The 22,687-nt window shown below is 38.5% G+C and overlaps 1 protein-coding gene across 1 annotated transcript in view; it reads right to left on the bottom strand.

Annotated features, from left to right (window-relative positions):
* SVEP1 (sushi, von Willebrand factor type A, EGF and pentraxin domain containing 1) overlaps positions 1-22,687 on the bottom strand; it is a 151,042-nt gene that overhangs the window by 108,445 nt on the left and 19,910 nt on the right. Inside the window, exons 2-3 of the mRNA XM_019749535.3 lie at positions 18,118-18,373; positions 16,528-16,704 (exon numbers count right to left, since the gene is read on the bottom strand). Of these exons, the coding sequence (XP_019605094.3) occupies positions 16,528-16,704; positions 18,118-18,373 (433 nt within the window). The remainder of the gene's footprint in view (positions 1-16,527; positions 16,705-18,117; positions 18,374-22,687) is intronic.

Genomic DNA, 22,687 nt, shown 5'->3' with positions numbered 1-22,687 from the left:
TTGTTAAAATAAGTACTTTCTCTTTTCAGCAACATCTTGGCGGTTTTCAGCTACTATTACTGGAAGTGTGACTCTTGAAGTTATCATGTTGTGCTAACATTAGATTTTTCTTCAGCTGACAACGCAATCCTTTGACTAAAGTGAATTAAAACATCAACCAATTTGGAATTTTTAAAATACAAAGAAGTCTTCATTCTCTCTAATCTACTTAGATTACCCACTAAATATCAATTCCTTAGATGACTATTACATTTAATAGTAATTACATTACACCGTAACTTACATTTTATGAAATTCCTTCTTATACATAATCTAAGGTTAAAATAATCTCTATAAATAAGAAGAGCCTTTGTTTCTTACACAGTTCACCTTTAAAGTATATAGTTTTAGGGCAGTTGCATCAGCGGCATTCAGGCTGTGCCCTACACAACTCCAGGGGTGCTCATTCATGTACATTATAACAGTACCCAGGAGTTGTGCAACTCAAAAGCCCTAGTTTTGCTACATCTGAGTAGGGCACCAAGCAAATATCTGGGTCCCTGGAGAAAGGCTCTTCATTATTACAATATCATGCTTCTCAGTTTTATGGATTTGCTCTGAATAAGGAATCTGTTCTTATCAATGGCTGTGAGGATTTTGAGCACAGGAATCCAGTGTTCTAGAAGAGAACCAGTGTACCCAATGCTGAGCCAATATATTCACAAATATAAGACAAGAATTTAGGCATACAAGGGACTTTCTTTTTATTAGCTAAAATCCTTTCTATTTTCATCAATGAATTAGTTGAGGAGACTTTTAACTGCCCTGGATTCTACATATCCGAATCTGTGTGAAATTAGCATCCTGCCACCTCCCTGCAATTGCTTAGCTCATTTGGCTGGAATACAGGCTATTGGAACAAAATTGTGAATTTGAGCAACTGTGCGGTGCCATAGCAGCAAATGGTACCCTAGCAGCAGGACACCATATTGTAGATGTAAACACCTGCTGAGACTAGAAAGGAGATTACTGATGGATTAGGACAAATCTATCAAAAACAAAACCCTCAAAAGAGTCTATCCAAAAGAGAATGCATTAGCGAAGTAATTGTCATATGTGAAGAAATAATATATGTCTACACACATATAAGTACCCATACATCCACACACAAACACAACCTGGCTGAATATAGAATACTTAGGCAAAGTTTTCTTCATTGAAAACCCTGTATTCTTGGGCACAGCTCACAGTGACCCATGTGGGGATCGAACAGGCAACCTTGCTAAGAGCACCGTACTCTAACCAACTGAGCTAACCAGCCACCTTGAAAACCCTGTATTCTTAATTGTCTTAAGGTATTTACTGCCTGGATGAGAAATGTGAGCTAAGCCTGGGTTTTATAATTAAAACTCTGTAGGCAAGCATTTCTAGGCAAGAAATCTGGAGATTTTAGAATTATCTTTAACCTTATTTATTCTTACTACAATAGCTAATAACTCAGAATTGTTATAAAGAAGTAAATAAAATGTACCATAAGCTACACCACTCTGGTTTAAATATTCTTTTAATGTTTGCTATTTAGGTTGATTCCAGTTTTTTACAACTATGAACAACATTGAAACATTATTTTATGACTTGATTGATTCTGTAATCTCTACACATACAACCTCTTCTTCTACTTTATTTCACATTCAGTGATTTCCGGCCAGAGATGCCAAATTAATATTCCTATAACAAAGCTCTGATCATGCCACTTTCCTGCTCAAAAATCCTCAAAGGCTTGCAGTTGCCAATGAACTGAAGGAATTAACTAATTCCATCTCTATAGCCTGGAATTCAAGTCCCAGTACAATCTAGTCCCTACTCCTTTCCTTTCTTGCCCTCATTCCCACTATGTTCATAGATTTAGCCTACTTTCCCATCCATACAAGCCACCTCCAGTCCCCATCACAAGTCTGTACTTTCCATTCTCCACAATAGTAAACCTCATTACTAACTGTCTAAATCCTATCTTTCAAGCCCAGTTCAAATCCCATCACCTCCATAACTAAAAGTACCATATTTTGCCGTGAAAAATGCGCATCCATGTTTGTGGCCCAAACTTTCAGGGGAAAAAAATCTTCATTTTAATTTTCTAATTCAAATTTTTATTTTTTTACATTCAGGTACTTGTTTTTTGCATTATAAAGGAATTTTAGTATTTATTTTTTAACATGTTATGGTACAAGAAATTTTATGTACCACTAACAAATTTACGATATTTATGCATCATTGAAGGCTGAGAACTCTTCATTGCTACAAGTTTGTCATGAGTTCAACAAAACCAATGATTGTATTCTAGGTATTATTTTGCATATGGATATTGTTATTTATTTCTAGAGTTACACTTTTAACTCATAAGCATAAATAAAATAATTAAAATCATTTACATAGATACGGAATTAGTACTACCCATGTATAACGTGCATCCTTATTTTTCCCTCACAAATTTGGGGGGAAAAGTATGCATTATACACGGCAAAATATGGTGAATACTTTCTGAACAGTTATAGCATTTTGTATAACATGTATTCACATCATTTTAATTTTCACTTAATATCAGTTGCTTAGAAATGGATTAACCATAATTCTTCGTTCATGACACACATTCTGACTTCTTCATAATATTACTACTCTATTTCATAATAAGCTATTTAAAGGCAAATAATGTACAGCAATCATAGCTTCCAAAGTACCTAAGAGATATTTAATAAATAGTTATAGGAGCCAACGAATATATTTAAATAATTTCCTTCTGTAGTTTCCATAAAACCTGATTGAAAATGATCTATCCTGCCTGGTATTCATTCTAATGGTCTGTGTGGTCTAATCTACTACACCCTGAAGTACTCTACTTAGTAATTTTTTCCTGCCACATTCCCATATTAAAATGTTTGGATTATTTTATGAATAATCTGTGTGCAAATAAAATTGCAAGTATTTTACTTTGGCAATTGTAATGCTTCAACACATTAAATTTCACCATGTCATCACCTTTCTCCCATTTCATTCATTAAAGCAGGGTGTGGTGTGAAGGATCGAATGAGAATCTTCAGATGGGAATTCTAGTTATTACTAGCTCTGACACTGTCTGATCTTCTCCAAGTTATGGAACCAATTAGAGAACTAGATTTTCCCCCATGACACCATGGGTGATCATGTTTGTATCCAAGTAGTTGTAAAACTGAAATTTCATGACCCCCTATAGGGATGAAAAGGATATGACAGGTACAGAGGCACTGGGGATACAGAGATAGAACTCCACCTCTACCCTAATGGCCATTCTAGTCTTAAGTAGATGATTAAAAAGGGTAAGATACCACATTGTATGACAATACATAAGAGGGATGTTATCCAGACTTGAGGCAGGGATGGGATGGTCAGGTAAGCTTTTTTGGTCAAATTTATTTCAGAAGTGAGACCAGAACGATGAGTAGAAGTAAGGGAAGGTGTAGAAGCAGGCGGATGGCATTCCAGACCCAGGGAGCAACATGTGCAGACCCAGAAGCAAGAGACGGCATGCTTAAAACAAGGAGAGTTCACTCTGGCTGGAGTACCGAGGAGTGAGGCTAGAACAGTGAGTGCCAGAACCATCAAGGCTGGATAGGCCATATCCAAAAGCTAGGAGCTTTTTACTAAAACAATAAAAACAGTGACAATGTTTTAAATTAGGGTGTATATCAAGATCACTTTGGATGCCTTTTGGGGAATAATTTTGAAGGACAATAGCATTTCATTCTTAAGCACATGGTAAAATTCACTCACTCCCATATATACCTATAGATAAGGATGATTTAAGAAATTTCAGCTATGATTAATTCATGCTTTTGCTTAATTGCTTTTATGTTTTTCTTCATAACTCTTATAAAAGTCATCATGGGGCATAAGATATGGGATAAACTGAGATAACCATCCTTCCACAAAGGATAACACATAAAGAGCAATATCACTGTTGGATTGATAGAGCGAACATGGAAAAATCTTTCGATAGAGAAGAAATGATGCACACTAAAGCAGAGGAACCTGTTTCTAGGAAGACAGAGTAGATATACTTTTCCTTACTCCTCCTGCTAAGTGCAACCCAAGACCTTGGATGTTATGCATAAAATAAACATAAAATGACATGATAAGAAGGCAGACCAATGAAGGACATAGAGAACCAAAAACCAACAGGATGATGAGTTCCTTGGGCTTCTGTTTTCCTTACATATCCCAGACTTGGAGCTAAAGAAGCTGATAAGCCCAAAACACCAATGGGAATGGACCAAAAAAAAAAAAAAAAGCCCAAAATAACAAAATACTGTTCTCTCTAGCCAAAGTATGAAGAAAAGGGCAGCCTAGCAAGATAGAACACGTTTACACAATAACCACTCAACTCCTCTACTCTAGCCAACTCCACAGAAAAAACTGTGGCCCAACTCCAGCCATACCAGGAAGAAGCCAAGTGGAGCCTAGACTTCCACTCTTGGAAAGCTCTAGAGCGCACGGCAACTCCTCTGCCAGAGTGTATAAGAGAAGGCCAGGCAGGGAGGTGGGTCTTTCATGCCAATGGAGACCACAGGAGGGAGGGCTGTGTCTCACTTCCACACTCCCACAGAAGTAACAAGGGGTCCTTCCCCTTCCCACCGGAGTGGTGCCAGAGTGCGGAAGTCAAGACTTCACCACCACCGCACAGTAAAGAGGTCCTGTCCTTGTGTCCGTGGAGCAGTGGAGGCACTCCTCGCCTTCCCAGCCAGGATGCTATCAGCAGAAGCTTAGCAAAGAGCCAGAGTTTTCATCCCTATCCAGCAGTAATGAGGATTCCCCTCACACACACGCACACATTAGTGTCAGTGGGGGCGCATTGAGGAACCTGGATTCTATGTCCACCTGGTGGGAATAAGGCGGTGTTCCTCATCCCTTCTCTTCTGCTACAGGAATGTTTATATAGCTTCTTAAAATGACAGAATTACAGAAATGGAGAACACATGAGCGGTTGCAAGAGGTTAAAGTGGGAGGAATCAGGGGTAAGAGGGAAGTGTCTGTGGCTCTACAAGAACATCTATACGGGTCCTTGTGGTGGTGGAACTGCTCTGTACCCCAACTGTATCGATGTGAGTATCCTGGTTGTGATCTTTTACTATAGTTTTGCAAGATATTACCATTGGGAGAAACTAAGAAATGATATAGAGGATCTCTCTGTGTTATTTCTTAAAACTACAATTACCTCAGAAGAAAAACGTGTAATGAAAAATAAAAAAGCACCAGGCAGAGAAGCACAATTTCAAGGTGCATCCAGAAGTATCCAAGATACAGAAACTGCATCTTGGAGACTGGAGCTATTTTTTATTTTATTTTTTTATAGTCTCTGCTATACAGTACATGGACTTGTAGAAAGCATGAATAAATTTTGAGTGAATGAATGAATGAGTAAATAAACAAAGCAAAATGCACGGTTAGATACTAGAACAGAGCATATGGAAACTCTGCATGGTTCCCAACTTCCTGGGAATTTTCCATTCCTTTTTTGGAGAAGTGAAGGTGCACAAGTCTACTGACCCTGAGAAGCACTGGCTTAGAATCAAAGTAAGCCATCTGGAAGGCTGAGTTCAACAATAGGAAGTGGCTAATCACACATTTATTTATTTCGTGTTATCTAGTTACTAGGATTATTTTTCAAATTTAGTCATAAAAAACGGTGTGTGTGTGTGTGTAAAGCTATTTGTATGTACAGATGACTGATGGTGTGAGGTAGTTTTTTAATTCATGTAACAGTGCAAGACACCATTCCAGGATATTGTAGATTTTAACCATTTAAGCAACCATTTAACAAATATATAAAGTAAATCATCATTACTGTATGTAGCATAATGTTAGTGGGTGGAAATTTTTCCATTAAAATTTGAGACTTGTAAATTTTGTCAAAATATGGAAGAAGTTCACATGAAAATAAGTCATGCACTATGGAACAAGTTACAAGAAAAAAATTCATTCATTCATTATATGTGAAATACTGAAGGCACAACCATAAAAATTAATAAAGCAAGGTCACTCTGCTGTACCACCAATATTTAATATTTTAAACAAAAAAGACTTATTTTACTATTTCATGTAATACTGTTAACCTAGAAACTCCAAAGAAATCAACTGAAAATCACTAGAATTAATAGAACAGATTTGTAAGGTGGCAAGATAAATATTTCAAAAGCAATCAACTTTTATGGAGACGCATTACGTTTTTAAAATGTGGTGAAATCCATTACAATAATAAAAAAACTATGTATTTGCTAAGAATGATTTGAAAGAGAATTGTGTGACCTTCGTGAAGAACTGTAACATTTTATTGAAACTGATATATGAAAGAGTAGTTCAATTTATGAATTTATGCAGGAATATACCTCTCCAGTCATTCTAATACTCATGTATACTATTCATCATATGCCATTCTATGTATCAAGATGTCTATAAAGCAATAGTTAGGCATGAAAAAATATCCCTGACCTCCAACCAACCACACCTCTCTTTAATTAAGAAACAATAAGCAGGTCCTCTAAGAAGCTCCAAGATGCAGTTTCTCCAAGAGTTTGATAAACATATAACAATGTACATTGTAAGGTAAAATGATTTTATCAAAAACTATTGACTTACTAAAAGTTTATTAAAATGTGTACTGTTTTGATTTTCCCAAACACAATTAGGTTAAACAAAGTGCCTCCAAGTGAAATAGTTAACAGGTAGTCTTTTAATAAGTCCTAGTAAGGTCTCTTTGTAGGACTTTCCAGAAATTTGAGAAAGCGAATGATTATATTGATTGGGTAACAACTCCTTTTGCAAGCTATACATTTTCCAATTCTTCAGTTTCAATAAAATTGAAAAAGGACCTAAGGGAATCATCAGCTAATAAATCATTTATAAGACTTTCTGATGATAGATAACTCATGTTATTTTTGGTACGTAACTCAGGAGGAACTCAAAGAATTTAGTGACATCAATTTAACACAACTCTTTCAAGTCCCTTCTACATATTTGTATAAAGAAGGCTTTCATCACTAAAACCTATACAAATGAAAAATAGAAGTGAAATTGATGCCATATGCTCTTTTATTCTAATAGTGAGTTACAGAAATCCATGGATACGTGCACGAATGATCCATTTCATTAAGAGATGAATCTCTAATGTATCACATATTTTCATGTGTAATAAGTATCAAATGTATAATATGTTTGGCAAATTATATACAAATAATAATTATAATAATAACTCAATCTAATAGCAATTGTGGTCACAGAAAATTTAAAAATTGTCAATTTATATTCACAATTTTTGTAGCAGAGAAGTGGAATGCTGTGATCAATAAAATGTTTTAGGACATAAAAATATATTGCATCAGAATCGAATTATGTGCTGGAACAAGAATGGAAAAGACCTAAGGAAACAAGAAACCATGCCAAGTTTAAAATAATATGCTTGTTCACTGCTATAAGGAATCACATTTGCTATAGCATTTAGATGTCATGGGGTACATTCAAAAGTGATATAATAATTTTATTTTAAAAAGTCTATACACTATGGAAATGCCACCTTTTAAAACCCTGCCCCAAATTTTCAGATGGCTGCTTAAAAATTAACAAGGGTTACTCGGGTTGTCAATATCGTTTTAGGAGTTACATGAGCAAAAAAATATCTGAAGACGAATGATTTAGCAGATGTTAAGTGTTTTCCCTTTGTCTCCTTTTCATTGTTATTGGAAAGAGTAATAACGGAGCTGGGGAAAAGAAGAAGGGAAAAAAGAAGATTTTACAGCGATAAGCAGGAAATGATCCTAATCGTTATTTTGACAATTTTAGAATATTGGGTACATTTTGGAGTATTTCTAAGGAAAGCAATACATTGCCTTTGGGCGGGTCTGTTTCAAGATGGCGATGCAGAAGATTCCTGGGCTCACCTCTTCCCAAGGATGCACCGAACCTGCAGCTACACGTGGAACAAATTCCTCTGAAGAAAACCTGAAAACTGTCTGAGCAATCCCTACGCATTGGGTTAAGGAGAAGACCCGCATGGAAGCGGGTAGGAGAGGGGGACACAGTCTCCCCATAGGCCCCATTCCCAGCATGGCGTCCCACAGTTGGGAAGGAACTCAAAACCCAAAGCTTCTCCATTTGGAGTGGAGGGTTTGAACTCCACACTGGGTACCCCAACTTTTAAGACCTGCACCTGAGAGATGAACCCTCAAAACATCCACAAGATTATAACGAATGGAAAAATGGCTCTTAAAGGGCAACTCATGGGCTCCAGGGCTCAGCACAGAGGCAATTGATCCAGAGGCACCCAGATTTTATGTGAATGAGGCTCATTTGCGAATATTAAAGCCTGAGCCTGAGGAGCATCCATCTAATATGTCACACATCCAGGGGCCTGCTGGCTGGCAGGCATTTGGTTCATTCTATTCTGCTGCCTTGTTCTAACCAGTGGGAGCCATCTTTTTTTTTTTTTTTTTTTTCCAAATAGTAGGCTTTTTTTCCCCCCCAGAAGGTACCACTGCACGTGCTCTCTATTTGCCACACTCTAGAGTGCCAGTATCTCCTGTAGGAGAGCTTTGACATGCATCTGGTGCCCCAGCTTTTGCAGCTACTGCTCTCAGGGGATACTCCTTGATTGCTTGGCTCTAGTGGCAAGGGGGACGTGCGCTCTGGGTTGCACAGGGTGTAACAATTAGAGAGATAGTTCTTGGCAGGGTTCCACCCCCAGGGTACTGCACAGACAGCAGACTAAAACATAGCCCAAATCCTTCTGTGAAACAGGCCTGTGTGCTTGTCCTGGAGCTTTGGCCTGAGGGGCAGGCTTCAGGTTTGGCACACAACTAGGGGCCTGTGGGGTGTACTCAGGGAATGGAGGTGGGTGGACGCCATCTTTGTGCCCTCCGTCTGCCAGCTCTCCGATATCTCCCAGAAAGGAGCATATACACTTGTGTGGAGCCCCAATTTTTGTGACTGCTGCCCAGGGTACACATCCAGATTGCCTGGCTCTGGCGGCCAGCAAGGCTTAGCTTGTGGTTCCAAAAGACTGTATACATTTGCAGACTACTAAAGCTGCTACCTGAGGGCATGGCTTCCAATCAGTCTGAATCTAAGTGCTGACTCAGATCCTCCCCTTTGGAATACTGACCGGTCTGGGCACACCCTCAACTACTAGGAGTCATTCAAGATAAAATAGGCTGCTTGGACAACAACAAAGGTTTCAGAGACAACCAAGAGCTAGGGTAGGGTTGAATGATAAGGTTCATCTCCTACAGGAGGCCATTGCTTCAAGACTGGGAGAGGTGGCCGTTTTCTCTAATGCATAGAAACCAACACATTGAGTCCAACCAAATAAAGAAACAAAGGAATATGTTCTAAAAACAAAATAACAAGATAAAACCTGAGAAAAGAACCCTAATGAAATGGAGATAAGTAACTTAACTGATAAAGAATTTACAGTAATGGTCATACAGATGTTCACAAACCTTGGGAGAAGACTGGATGAACTGTGTGAACTTCAACAAAGAGAAAATATCAGAACATATCAAACAGAAGTCACAGAGCTAAAGAACACAATAACTGAGCTTAAAAATACAATATACTGACTCTGGAGTTTGGCAATGTGTCACACTTATCGTCTAATTCTATGTGTTTTCCCGTTATAAAATCATGGCAGACTGGGAAATATATTATCAGGACTGAATACCTACCTCATTCCGTGGAAAACTGAACAAGGCAACAGTTATCCATTCTACTCCTTAAGTGGATGGGAAACCATGTCAACATGCTAGCAATATTCTCTTATAAAAAGCAAATAGGAATAGATTGTACAAATTCCTTACACCTTACAAATCCATTATTCGGCACTGCTGGGGATGTTTTTGGAAAAAAAAAAATAATCGGCTAAGCTCTGCTCAGAGAACAAGATTTCCAAATGTTTTGGTTTCCATTCAAGAATTTCTAGAGCTCTCTGTCCTTTCTCTTTCCAAATAAATGATATAATACTTAGACAGGAAAATGTGTGTGCAGGGTGGGGGTGGGGATTTGTGCATATGTTTACATATATAATAAGATATTCCCACATAAATATTGCAGTGTTTCTATTTCTATAGTGTATCCTCCTTTAATGAAAAATATTATAACTGGGGCTTTGGCTCTGTTATCTAGCCCTCAGCCTTGGCCCACATCCAGCTATAATTCTCAATCTGCTAATTATTCCAAACTCAATAAAATGGAGTCAATCTCTGCAAAGGAGCAGTGTCCTCAAGATGCCTATTGTCTTCATACTCGGAGTCTCTCAATTCCTGCAGGGGAAATTCAGAACAGCTGCAACCGCTTGGATTTACTACAGGAGTTCACTGGCTATTCACAACTGATTTGATGATCTAGCCATCGAAAAAGGACTAATCTGGTAAATCAGCGGTACACTGCATTTGATTTCTTGTTGACAAAGTTGAACCAAATGTAACTATTTTGCGTTCAAATAAATTAAATACATTCCTAAAGACTTCTTACCATGTGTCTTTGTGCTAGGGATCCTGTGGTGCCCGAGGCAGATGTGGAAACCACACAATGGCCTAAGATTTCAATAATGTGTTCTGGTCCATTTAAGATTCTGGTATTCAAGTTGATGTCTTACCCAATCCCTTTTCCTGAGCGCTTCCTATGGGCTCTGAAGGCACGCAGGCAGTGGGATACAGAATGAACTAGAAAGTCCCAGCCTGTCAGAATCACTAGTCTGATGAAGCAGGAATAAAGACCGTAGTTGGGTGTGGTGCGAAAGGGAGCCAGAGCAGCATGAAAAAAGGTCTGAGGGATGAAATAGCTTGGTATTTGGGGGAAACTATAACTATTCCAGCTTTTAGCTCAAAGGGTAAAGAGAGATCAAATCATGCAAAGCCTTTATACCACGGTAAGGGTTTTGAAGTTTATTCTATGAATGAGTCATAATTTAAACACATTAAGCAGATTTGTATTTTATATAACTCATTTTCTTCTTTTCCTTTCTCATATTAGGTCGAACCATATGATTCTGCTATTTTGTGAGCTGAAAATGATCAACTATCGATGATTCCCTAAGGATCAAACTAATACTGAACAGAATTTGAAATTATATTTTTATTTGTGTGTTTATTTGTTGAATGTCTATCTCTATGGCTGACTTTAGACTCTAGAGTGAGACAATGTAGGTTCATAAACCAGCTCTATGAGCTGGGTAACCCTGGACAAGTTTCTTAACCTTTCAGACTTTTACTTTCCTTGCCTCTAAAATGGAACAATATTACATAAAGTTATTGTGAACATTAACGGAGTTGATATACATCAATGCTTGGAAAAGTATCTGGAATAAAGTGAGCACTATTTTAATATTAGCTGTTATTATATCATCATCACCACCAGTTATTATTGTCGTCGTCATCATCATCATCATCATCATCATCACGGTCCAAACGCCTATGTTAAATGTGAAGGATGAAAAAATAACACTAGAGCTACAAAAGGAAGCAACACCTTCATTTCTTAGACTCCACAGTTTGTCAGTGCTCTTCCCTTAGCTGAATGAATTTCAATAACTAATCTTAGCGGATATTTTCTCAACCCTTTAAACCTGCTAATGTAGTGTTAAAGTCCTATACCTGAATTTCTGAATCATACAAAATGTTTGCAGAAAATGAAACTGAGTTATGCAGGGTTTTTAAAAATCAACCAATCTATCTATAGCATAGGAATTTCATAAAGCATTGATTTACAACAACAAAAGGTGCTGATGTGGAAGTGTCCCTGGACTTTCTCCATTTCTGGTTCCCTAAAGAGTGACATAGAATCAGTAAGAAAGAGCAAGAAGGACAAGAGGTTGGAACTAGAGCTGGGAGGCCCGTGCGAGTGTGTGTGCGTGTGTGTGTGTGTGTGTGTGTACATGTGTGCATGTGTGTGTGTCTGTAAAGGAGAATTTAAGCAGATAGTGCAGAAGAGTTATGGTTCTTAAGGGAAAATATAAAAAGAAAAGGGACAATGTTAAGAATTGCTGTTTCTATTTTGGAGTTAGAGAATATCAAGTGAAGGACCTGTACTATTTTGACATTTATTTTGGTTGCTGAACTGGATTTCTTTCACTGCAATGTGTCTCTTAGACTGGACCGCATAAGGGATGGCTTGGTAAGTATTACAATTGTATTTCAAATTCTTTTTTCCTAGCAGCAGATTTTTTTAGTGTTTAAATTCTGTCAAATACTGTTTCTGTGTTCAGTGACATTACACAAGTGACCGAGACATACATGAACAAAGCATCATTTTACCTTGGGTTATCTATTTATTATATAATCCTTGCATCTGGAAAACCTATTAGCACATATTCTTTAAGACCACCAGCTAAAGGCACATGATTATTTTGAAACCAACTCAAACTTTGGAGCCAAGAGAAGTTAAAAACCAGTTCAAATATACCAATGTCCTATAAAATTGAACTCTTTGGCAAAGTATTACTTGTTAGTAATTTCTAACACATTTCTTCAAACTTGCATTCAAGTTAAAATGTTCATGATGTGGAACAGATCCACAACTATTGAAAGTTTTTCGTGCATCAGTATCTTGTGCATGAAGCAGCTGCTTACTGTGACAGTGGGGCTCAGGTCATTTCAAGTGAAGCTATTGCCTTGGACGGAGTTGTGGGAGGTCAATATATGAGGACGGATGCAACCCAGATTGCCAGTCACTCAGAACAAGGAGGGAAAAGGAGGACATCACAGGAGCATTGCATTCCTCAGCTTCCTTTGAGGTCTCACAGGCCTTTGAGCAAAGGACCCCAGAGTGGGAACTAGGAAAACTTAATTCCACTTCAGCTCTGCCACAAATTTCCTATATGATCATGGTATAGTTTCCTTGTTGCCCAAGTGAATGGTGAGAAAAACCCTTACAGCTAGCTCTAGTTTTCTACTTTTCTATAAAATTAATTAACACATATAATTTGTCTCAGTGTATAAATTTCCTCTAATCAAGGCAAATAGCCTCTTCTTTCTTCAGCATCCAATGGCACATTACCTCACTGCCTTCTCTCAGCATTCTTGATTTTCTTTAGATACTCATTCGGTCAAACCTGTATCTCACCTTTGGTAGGTGTAAGGTTTCTTGATGGTATTCACCTGCACACACACATCTCCCTTACCCCCACAGAGCAGTTTCAAAGGTTAGGGCCACTAGTCTAGTGTAGAAGAGTGAAATTTACAAAATATATAGTGTCACTTATTTTCAAGTATCTCATTCTTGTGGTAATTATTTTAATGTTCGTTCATTAGCTTTCTCGTGTGTATATTATTTCACAATGATTGATAATAAACGCTACCATGAATAGAGAATTGATGTGCCAGATATTGCCCTAAGTACTCTAAGTATATTCTCTCAATTACCCCAATACATATCTGTATATCTCTATATACACACATATATATTCACATGTATAAATATACATACATATCTATATACTTCTATATACATAGATATGTGTAAGATATGTATGTATGTGTGTATATATATTATATACACATATATATAGCTATATCATTATTAAGCCCATTTTACAGAAGAAACTGAGAATCAGAAGAAATTAGTCATCCAAAACCACATTGTTTGTAATCAGCAGAGAGTGAATTTGAGCCAGATCTTTCTTTGTTTTAAAACACTTTGAGCACAGTCTATGGAAAAGCAATGTATATAAGAAGCTATTTTCAAAAATGCAAAATAAGTTGTGTGGTAGCTTAGAAATAACACAGGACTTAGAGGAAAGTGTCCTGAGTCTCTTCCCAGGTCCTGCTGATAGCTGGATATGCCACCTTGAGCAAAATACTCATCTTTCCTGAGACCTCAATTTCCTCTCACAGAATGAGGGTTTTAGAGCAGATGATCTCTGAGGTTTCTTTTGGCTCTCAAGAGGAAAGAATGATTTTCTTCTGAAAGGCATTGTTTCAACAGTGAGGGTAAATACTCAGAATTCCAACGACTCAGAAGGAAAGGTCTCTCCTGGAGCAATCCAACAGCTATGGTTTAGTCATCCTTCAGATCTTAGCTTAGATGGTATGATCTTAGTGAAGCCTTCCCTGGAGTCCCTTTTTATACCACAGGCATTTTTATTTAATAGTGTTCCTCGGCATTTGCCTTGACAAACTGACATGTGTGATTAGACTGTGAGTACCAAGAAGGTGGACCGTGTCTGCCTGGTCACCATTGAATTCCTGCCTGGACCCAATGCCTAGCATAGGGTTGGGCATGGAGACGGTGCTCAATAACATTTGTTGACTGAATAGATTTTTAAAAGGGTGCATGGCTTCCAGATTTTCAGTACTGGATGATTTAGAGCTAATAATTCTTTCTATCTTTCCGGGAAAAAAAGAGTCTAGTATGAAGTCTTTTGTGCCGTATGAAGGCTATAATTTCTTTATTTTCTCTTAGCTCCTGGCATGCAGAAGGAGTTGGTGAGGGGCACCTGCCTCCTACAATTATCCAAAGTCACAGTGTACATCTTGGGGTTCCACTGCGACTTTTCCTAATGCCTTAGAAACAAATACTAAAAATATGAACATTTATATTGATGAACATATATCTAATTTAAATCTTGTATGTAGGGAAGTATTAAGCTGAGGTTTACTAATTTAACAGAAGGGATGGATAAAGGAATCCTTCCGTGCTTGGTGTTCTTGGCTAGAACCAGCAGCAAGAGGGTTCCTGGGCCCTGAACTGCAGCTCTACTGACAGGCCTACCCAACCTCATCCATTCTACAGACTGCTGTGCCTTTCAGCCTGGAGTGTTCGGCCGGTAACCGCCACAGCTACTTGGGTAACCAGGAGCAGTGGGTTTCTGAAATGCCTCCCTCTCTTCCTGCAGCTTCTCCCCTGGGATGCAAGATTACAGTGCCATGGAGCAGCAGGGGCTGTGGCACAGCGTGGCTGAGGCTGCTGGGCAGCCATACGGCAGTGGCTCGTTGGCAGGGGGCAGTTCAGTCTGGGACCACACGGTCAGTAGACATGCTGACTACAGCATGGAGCAAGAAAATGAGAGCTTCTGCCTGTGTTTGGTGGGCTAGGATGGGAGGAGGAAAGGAGGGGGTGTTGGGAACAGTGCCAAGCGGGGCTGTTGATGAAAATGTGGGAAGATTCAAGGGGAGGCATTTTGCCAACTCAGAGGCAGTTGGGCTGATTCCCCCCACCCCTCTCTCTCTCTTTTTTTTTTTTTTTTTCTGCTTAAATGAGAAATCCTGCTGGGTGAAGTGGGAGCAGGGCCAACAAAGGAGTGATTCTGCTGGGTGAGGGTGGACGGTCGGACCCAGGAAGGCTGTGTCTGCCAGCTGGGCTCGGGGCCAGGGAGGGAAGAGAAATTAAGGGAAGGGAGATGGGGGGCAGCAAGAATAAAAGAGAGTAAAAGAACACAAGAGGAGATGTCCTATGAGGAAAAGAAGAAAGCAGGTCAGGTAGACGAGGAGAAACAGATTTCTGTGTTTCAGGGCAAGCCTTTTAAATGTCAGAACAAATAATGTTCACGTGAAACAAGCAATGACAGGCCACATGGTACAGTATAAAGTAAACCTACTGTTCCTAAAATTTCCTGGTGAGTGTTAATTTCTATGGGAGTGCATTTTTCTCAAACAGCAAATCATGGAAGAGCTGTAAGTTATAAAAAACATGTTGCTTTTTAGGTTAAAAACAAACAAACAAAAGGCTGTCACAGGAAAAATTACATACTCTTTTAAATATTAGATATTACCTAAAATATGATGCAGAACACATGAATCCTAAGTTGTTCTTCCTGCCTTTCTAACAAAGTATTAAAAAATATAAAGATCCTCTGGTAAGGAAAGGTAGAGGAGGTGAAATTACAAATGTCAATGAAGTGAGTTTCATTTTGAAGTGATGTCAGTTTTAGAGCTTTGTGAAGTTCCTTTTCGGAGACTTGTGAAGAGCTTAAAGACCATCCAGTGAATGTTGTATTTTTGTGACAATCTCACAAGTTACATGTGGCCTGAGGACCAGAATCCCACTGGCTTCAATCTCATACAGTCACTGCAGCATATTTTGACTTAAGAGAGGACAGATTTGGCTACTGACTGACTGCAAATAAGAGACCCCAAATCCTCCCCCTCCCAGTTCTGAACCTAGGCTTCAAAGGGCCTGGCCAGCTTCTATTCTTCCTCCTGGAACCCTGCTGCCACCACATGAACAAGCCTGGGCAGCCCGATGGAATCTGACAGACCACATAAAGGACAGCCTCGTGGTCCTCGACAAAGCCATTTTAGACCAGTCTCCAGCCAGCTGATCCCCAAACAAGAGAACTCAGCTAAGATCAGCAGGGCAGCCTACTCAACTCACAGCTGATGACAAACACATGAGTTGACACAGCTGAGGCCTAAAGAGCTGCCCAGCTGACTCATGAGCAATAAGTACTTATTGTTTTAAGCCATTGAGTTTAAGGGTCGTCTTTTACACAGCACACATAACTGATAGATTACACACAAACTGGAGACTCACCTGTGCATTCATACTGCAGACCTTTGCCATAATACCCCTTTTCACAGATGCACTCAAATTGACCTGTGTGTGTCCCACATTTGCAGCTTGCCATTCGGTCACAGCAGTCTTTGCCGGCTTCACACAGATATGAGCAATGAGACATATCCTCTTGAATAAAACTCCCAGAAGGCAGATCTACCAATAACACATGACAGAGGATAAAAAAACAAAGAAAGAAATGAATTAACAGTCGAATGTTACAGTCTCTAAAACTAAAATTTAAGTGCAAGTTGGAGAAAAATATCTTTTCGTATCTGTCTCATTCCCAACTGCTCCCCACCTGCACCCAAACATGAATGTGTGTTATTTGCACTATCACAGACTGGGAATTTCTTTCAGCCAGTAAGTTACTTCAGTCTGGGACCTCATCCGAAGTTCTCGAGGCCATGCAGGGTCAGGCAGAAATTAAGCACTTCAGTAAGGAGTCTCCAGATGCAGCAGGAAATAACGCAGTCAGTGTACATGTCAGTCCCCTGGCTTCCACACCAGCAGTGCTCCATGGCCTCAGTATGAGATCAGGCAGCAGTAACCAGGTTTACGAAATTCTTGCTCAAATCCATAAATAAAACTACAGTCCTGACTGCTGCGTAAGGGTATTGCTTGTGAGCTACAGCGTAAATAATAAATGCCATCACTAGAGTTATTTGATTAAAGACTGAAATAACAGACCTTGCCCTAAATTCTTCTCTTGGAGCTACAGTGGGGTTGATCTGCTTATTTTGTTCTGAACATCACTGATTGTTTGAAACCTCATGTTCCCATGATTTGCCCATCAAATCGAATCATGCATGTGGATAGCTGCAAGGATCAAGCCTAATTTGTTACATGGCTTTGGTCTGAGGCTGTATTACCTGTCCTCATTTCCTCCCAACCTACACTTTCTCTTGTGGATCACCAAGACACATGCCCAGACTATGCCTGGTAGGTCAACTACCTTAAACCATACAACGAAACAGCCTTCCAAATGGTGTACAAAGAATTCTAATGCTCTAATGAACAGATTTACTGGTTGCATTCCCTGTGGGGGCAATGCTCTTCAGTTTTAACATAAGTATATGTATCTTCAAATGATCAGGTCAGGAAATATGTGTTAAGTATTTATTGTCCCTATATCTTCATGTGTATTTCTGGAAACATTCCAGTGAGATTCTCTATGCATGTCTCTGAATGTTTACTTCGTCTTTCCAGATCACTGTAAATGAGATCTAAGTTAAGGCTTTCCACTCTGTGTGTGGCCTCAAAACACACCTAAATTCATTCCATTGATTCTAATGGTTTCTGGTGGGAGAATATGGATATTTTCGTGAAAATATATCACAGCTGTTAAAAACACACAAAACAAAACAAAACAAATATTCTTGTTGCAAGGTCAGAACGTCATCGCTCTTTACGAAGTTCAACATATTTCTTAATACACCAAGGACACATGGGCATGATACTCAGCAAAGATTTGGAAGGCTCGGTATTACCCTCTAGTGGGTTTCAAGCAGTCAGAGAGAAGGAAACGCCATTTACATGTATCGTATGATGCCATTAGATTTGCATTACCTTCATGCAATGCCCGGCGAGCTAAAGCCTCAAATTCTTCAAAACTGTGGAGCAGGTAGCAGTGTTCTTCCTTTGGGGTAGAAGCCATGTCATTCAGCTCGCGAATGTTTCCTTGCCAAATGCCAAAAGTGAAGATCTCTACTCCGAAATCTCGCAGTGATGCTGCGATTGGTCTAGGGTCTCCCCCATTAGAATATCCGTCAGTAATGAGAAATATAACTTTTGTCGCGTTTTCTCTAGCATGACGAAGAATTTGCTGTAATGAAAGGAAACGTTACTATGAGTCTGGGTGGCACTGACCTACTATGTGCTGCCCTTCTTACGTAAGGCAGTATTTGTGTAGATCATTACCATTTCACAAGAGCAAGGAAAGGAACACTGATCAGTGAAAGCAAGATAGAAACAGGCACAAACCAGTGCTTACAATGGTCTCACAGAACCACTATACACCATAAAAGCATTTAAACTCTATCAGCAGCAGCAGCAGAGGCTCTGCCATGGAACTTGCTAATGATGAGCAGCAAATGTTTATGGAATTAATTTTTATCAATATTATCACTTATTGTTAAACTGTTTTTTTATTTTCACGCTCTCAAAACATGAACCAAATCTGAGTCCCATGTATCTACTTCCAAGAATATCTTTCTCTCTCTCTCTCTCTCTCTCTCTCTCTCTCTCTCTCTCTCTCTCTCCCCACCTATCTCCACCTCATGATCATATACTAGAAGCCTAACTAGTTAGAAAATTTAACAGAGTATGTCTTTTCCAGAATCAATAAGGGTCAACCTGCTTTCTGTATTTGTTTTTCCACGGCTCCTACAACCTTGTAGAATTGATTCAATACTTCATCTTTTTCACTGGGACCACCCAGTATTAGCACAAAATCAGCTGTCTTTGGTGGTGTCCTAGCTTCATGAGAAAAATACTGATTTACTTATTCTGAAACCTTTCCTTTATTATTTTAGGGCAAGAGAGTTATAAATGTTATATGCAGTTCCTTTTCTATACATAGAAGGAAAAAAATGAAATCTTTCTAAAAACGCATCTATGTATTGCCACTGGTACTTTGTAACATCAAACTGGTAATCCAATAGTGAATTCGGCATTGTAACTAAATTTCCTGTTGTCGCTTTTGATTATAAATGGATAAGAAAGGTAAAAAAGTACCGGAGTATATTTTGCGGCAAGTTTTTAAAAGGCATTTGATCTCTATTAGGCAATAATTCAAGAAACACTCCAGAAAGTCAGGAAGAGCGAAAATTATACCCTGTTTTGTTCAAGTTAAAAGGAGATGGTATCATTTAAAAAATAACTGCCTCAATTCATTTTGAGGAGTACTTTCAGCTATAAGATCCAGATTCTCTCAGATTCTAAGATTCAAGTATATAGAAAGCATTCTTCATTGTATATAATCATTAGGTATTGTTTCTAATTCAATAATCCTTACCAAATCTTTTATTGTTTGGGAGCTAAAGATAATGCTATTAAACCTTAATTTAAAGACAATTAAAATAAACTAAAAATAACTCTGGAGAATATCTGGAAAGCCAGCAATTTGAGATGAGGTTTTCAAATACTTCAACCCACTCCTCAAAAACCTACTATTATAAGCTATTAAAGACTACTTAGGTCATGCCAAAGAGAATCAGTAACCAGCCTGAAGAAGCTCCTTCTGGCCAAATAAAGGTTTTGTTTGTTTATTTTTTCAGTTAGTACACATGGCAGGCATAAAGCCCCAATCAACATAAACAATAATTGGAATGAACTGAAACACACACACACACACACACACACACACACACACACACACTCACATATTTTTTTCATTCAGTACTACCTCTGGAGAAAAGTCCAATTATCTGTTATGGACGGCACTCAGCTAGATATAATTTTATTTGTCTCTAAAATTGTATGTCAGTATTCAAAGGGTAACTCCAAGTTCTAATACTCCAAGATGTGGCAAGCTGTGTTTACACCATCCTTGTTCTTCAGGAAATGATAAACTCTCTGAGTTGTTGCCCTCTGAAATCATATCCTAACCTCTATGGACACTCCCCTAACTTTTGCTCATTTGGACTACTTTCTCTTCTACAAGAATATGACAGGTAACTGTAAGCAAGACACACACACACACACACACACACACACTTTTGATGGAAAGGAGAAGAGAGAAAAAAGTAAATTATCTTTTTCAGTATGGTATGCTCGATAGTGCCTGGCCTGGAGTAGGTGCTCATAACTATTTATACAATGAATGAGTTAACGAATGAGTGGAGTGGATAAACTCTAGGATACTCTGGAGAGAGTTACATGAGTGAGTTGGTCTTGAATGAGCAGAATGGAATATCTGTGTGCATGTGCACCCCTGTGCTGTATTTGTATAGTTTTATACAAAATAAAAAAGATAAAGTTTCCTTTTTGTGTCTTTATTGTCCTTCTGACACGAACAAATACTATCTTGTAATATTAATCTTGGCTCATGTCAATAACATTTCTTCACATCCAGGTTAGAATTTCGTGGCGATTTCTTGCTGTACTGCTCCTTACATAAACAACACTTAAAGCTGTGAGTCTATTTTTCTTCTCTTCTTCCAGGGAACTGGTGAATATTTACAGGAACCATTACATCTGTTGGCAGGACAATATATTAAGCTTAAAATAGTAAAAAGAATAGCAGGACTAGTAGTCCAAGCAAAGAATTACACAAGATCTGGGTTTGGAATGCACTTTAAAGATAAAAGAGTGGCTAATTTACTGAAAATTACTTGCCAGCCACCCTAATCTTTGTGCTTCATTGTACTGAGTAAAAACATAATTCAATAAAAATAGTTTTCATCCCACAGATCTAAGAAGTAAATAGATCTGGGATAATGTTTGGGGAATGTGGCAGAGGACTAACACTTAATTCTCTTTTTAGTGTTCCTAAAATGGTTTACATCATCTGCTATCCTTTGTAAGGCATTTAAGAAATAGACTTTTTTTTTTTTTTTGCTCCAGAATATTGAATGAGGCAAACCCTTTGCTGCCAAAGAAAAAAAAATCAACATGAACTTTGAATGGCAAAAGGTTATCACCATCTGTATTGTATCAAGCCTCTGATTAGCTTGTATAAATATCTGGCAGGGAAGTAAGCTCCCCTTGTCCAGCAATAGTCATTAGAATGATAAAAATGCAGGGTTGTGTAACATTGTTCTAACACCCGAGATCCATCACCGTTACACAAGACTGCAACCCCACCCCCCACCCTCAAAGTCAGGCCACAAGAGAACTATTCTGAAAAATGGTCTTGGAAAAAAAAAAAAAAAAAAAGGAGGAGTCACAACAAAACTGACTTGGGGACAATATTTGCCCTTGGGCTCCATTAATTAAACTACATGGGGATATAATTCCAACTGCAGCCAACCATGAGTGAGGATAATAACTAGAGAACTTCATAAGTCAGCTTTCAAAAAACTTGACTTCATGAACTGTTACCTATTATGACTATATCAGAGCCAGTCTGCTCTAGGAAGCAGAAAATTAGTAAACTAGTCAGTGTTTCAACTTGTTTTCCACATTTTTTTTCCTTGTTAGGAAACATTAACTACAAACAAGACACCATAAGCTACAATAATACTTTCTTTATCCTTCAAATTCTAAAATTTCACCAACCCTCGTCTGTTATTTACTTATTTTTAATTTGAATACTCAAATGTTCTCCAGTTTAAGGAAGATTTATTGTTTTATATTTTTGAACAATATTTCTTGGAAAACAAATTATTCATCTGTTGGTTCCTCATTTTCTGAACTTCATATATTCTTTTTCTCACTTTTATCTCATCCCATTTCCTTCTCAATTTGGTAGAAACATGTCAAACTTTTCTTCCATATTATCACTATTTGGTTTTATGTAGTGTTTGTTGTTTTTCTTCCCTTCTACTTCTAATTATTAATCTTGGCATTACATTTATTTTCCTTGTTATTGTGGATGAAAAAGGGGCCACACACTAAATCTGACAAGCTCAGGGGAGGCCACCAATGGTGGGCCTTACAAACTCAGACTGAAAGTTACCGCATAGGATGGTCTGAACATAAAAATTCCTAACTAAAAGCAGGTCATAGTGGGTAGTCACGTTCTAGGCCTGTAGCTTCCTTGACAAAGGTCAACCTTTACCTGAAGTGAGCTTGTGTATTGTTTTTGTGCATCTAAGATAACATACCTTTGAAATGTCAGAGTCACCTCCTTTTCCAGACCCCTCAGGGCACAGCCCACCACACCAGAGCATAAGACCACAGAACCCCTCATTGTCATCTTGTTGCTGAAATACCATCTCTATGTGCCGTAAATATTAATTGTTAGCTATTCTGTACCCACCAATGTAAAAGAAGCATATGTCTTTCTGTTTTATTTTTTATCCATTCCCAGAGAATTCCCCACTTTGCTTTCTCCTACCCCCTTAATCTATCACCAATGGATTTCCTTCTATGTCTCCGCCTTTGATTCTAATACGCACAATAGGCTGCAAAACTGCCATTCTCCTGAGCATTTTCTTTATCTGTTGAGATTTTGCTTCCCAGAAATTGTCGTAAG

This window comes from Rhinolophus sinicus, chromosome 16 (assembly GCF_057876585.1).
Source record: "Rhinolophus sinicus isolate RSI-liver-muscle chromosome 16, RSI-T2T, whole genome shotgun sequence".
Taxonomy (NCBI): domain Eukaryota; kingdom Metazoa; phylum Chordata; class Mammalia; order Chiroptera; family Rhinolophidae; genus Rhinolophus; species Rhinolophus sinicus.
This window is presented reverse-complemented; position numbering and strand designations above follow the sequence as displayed.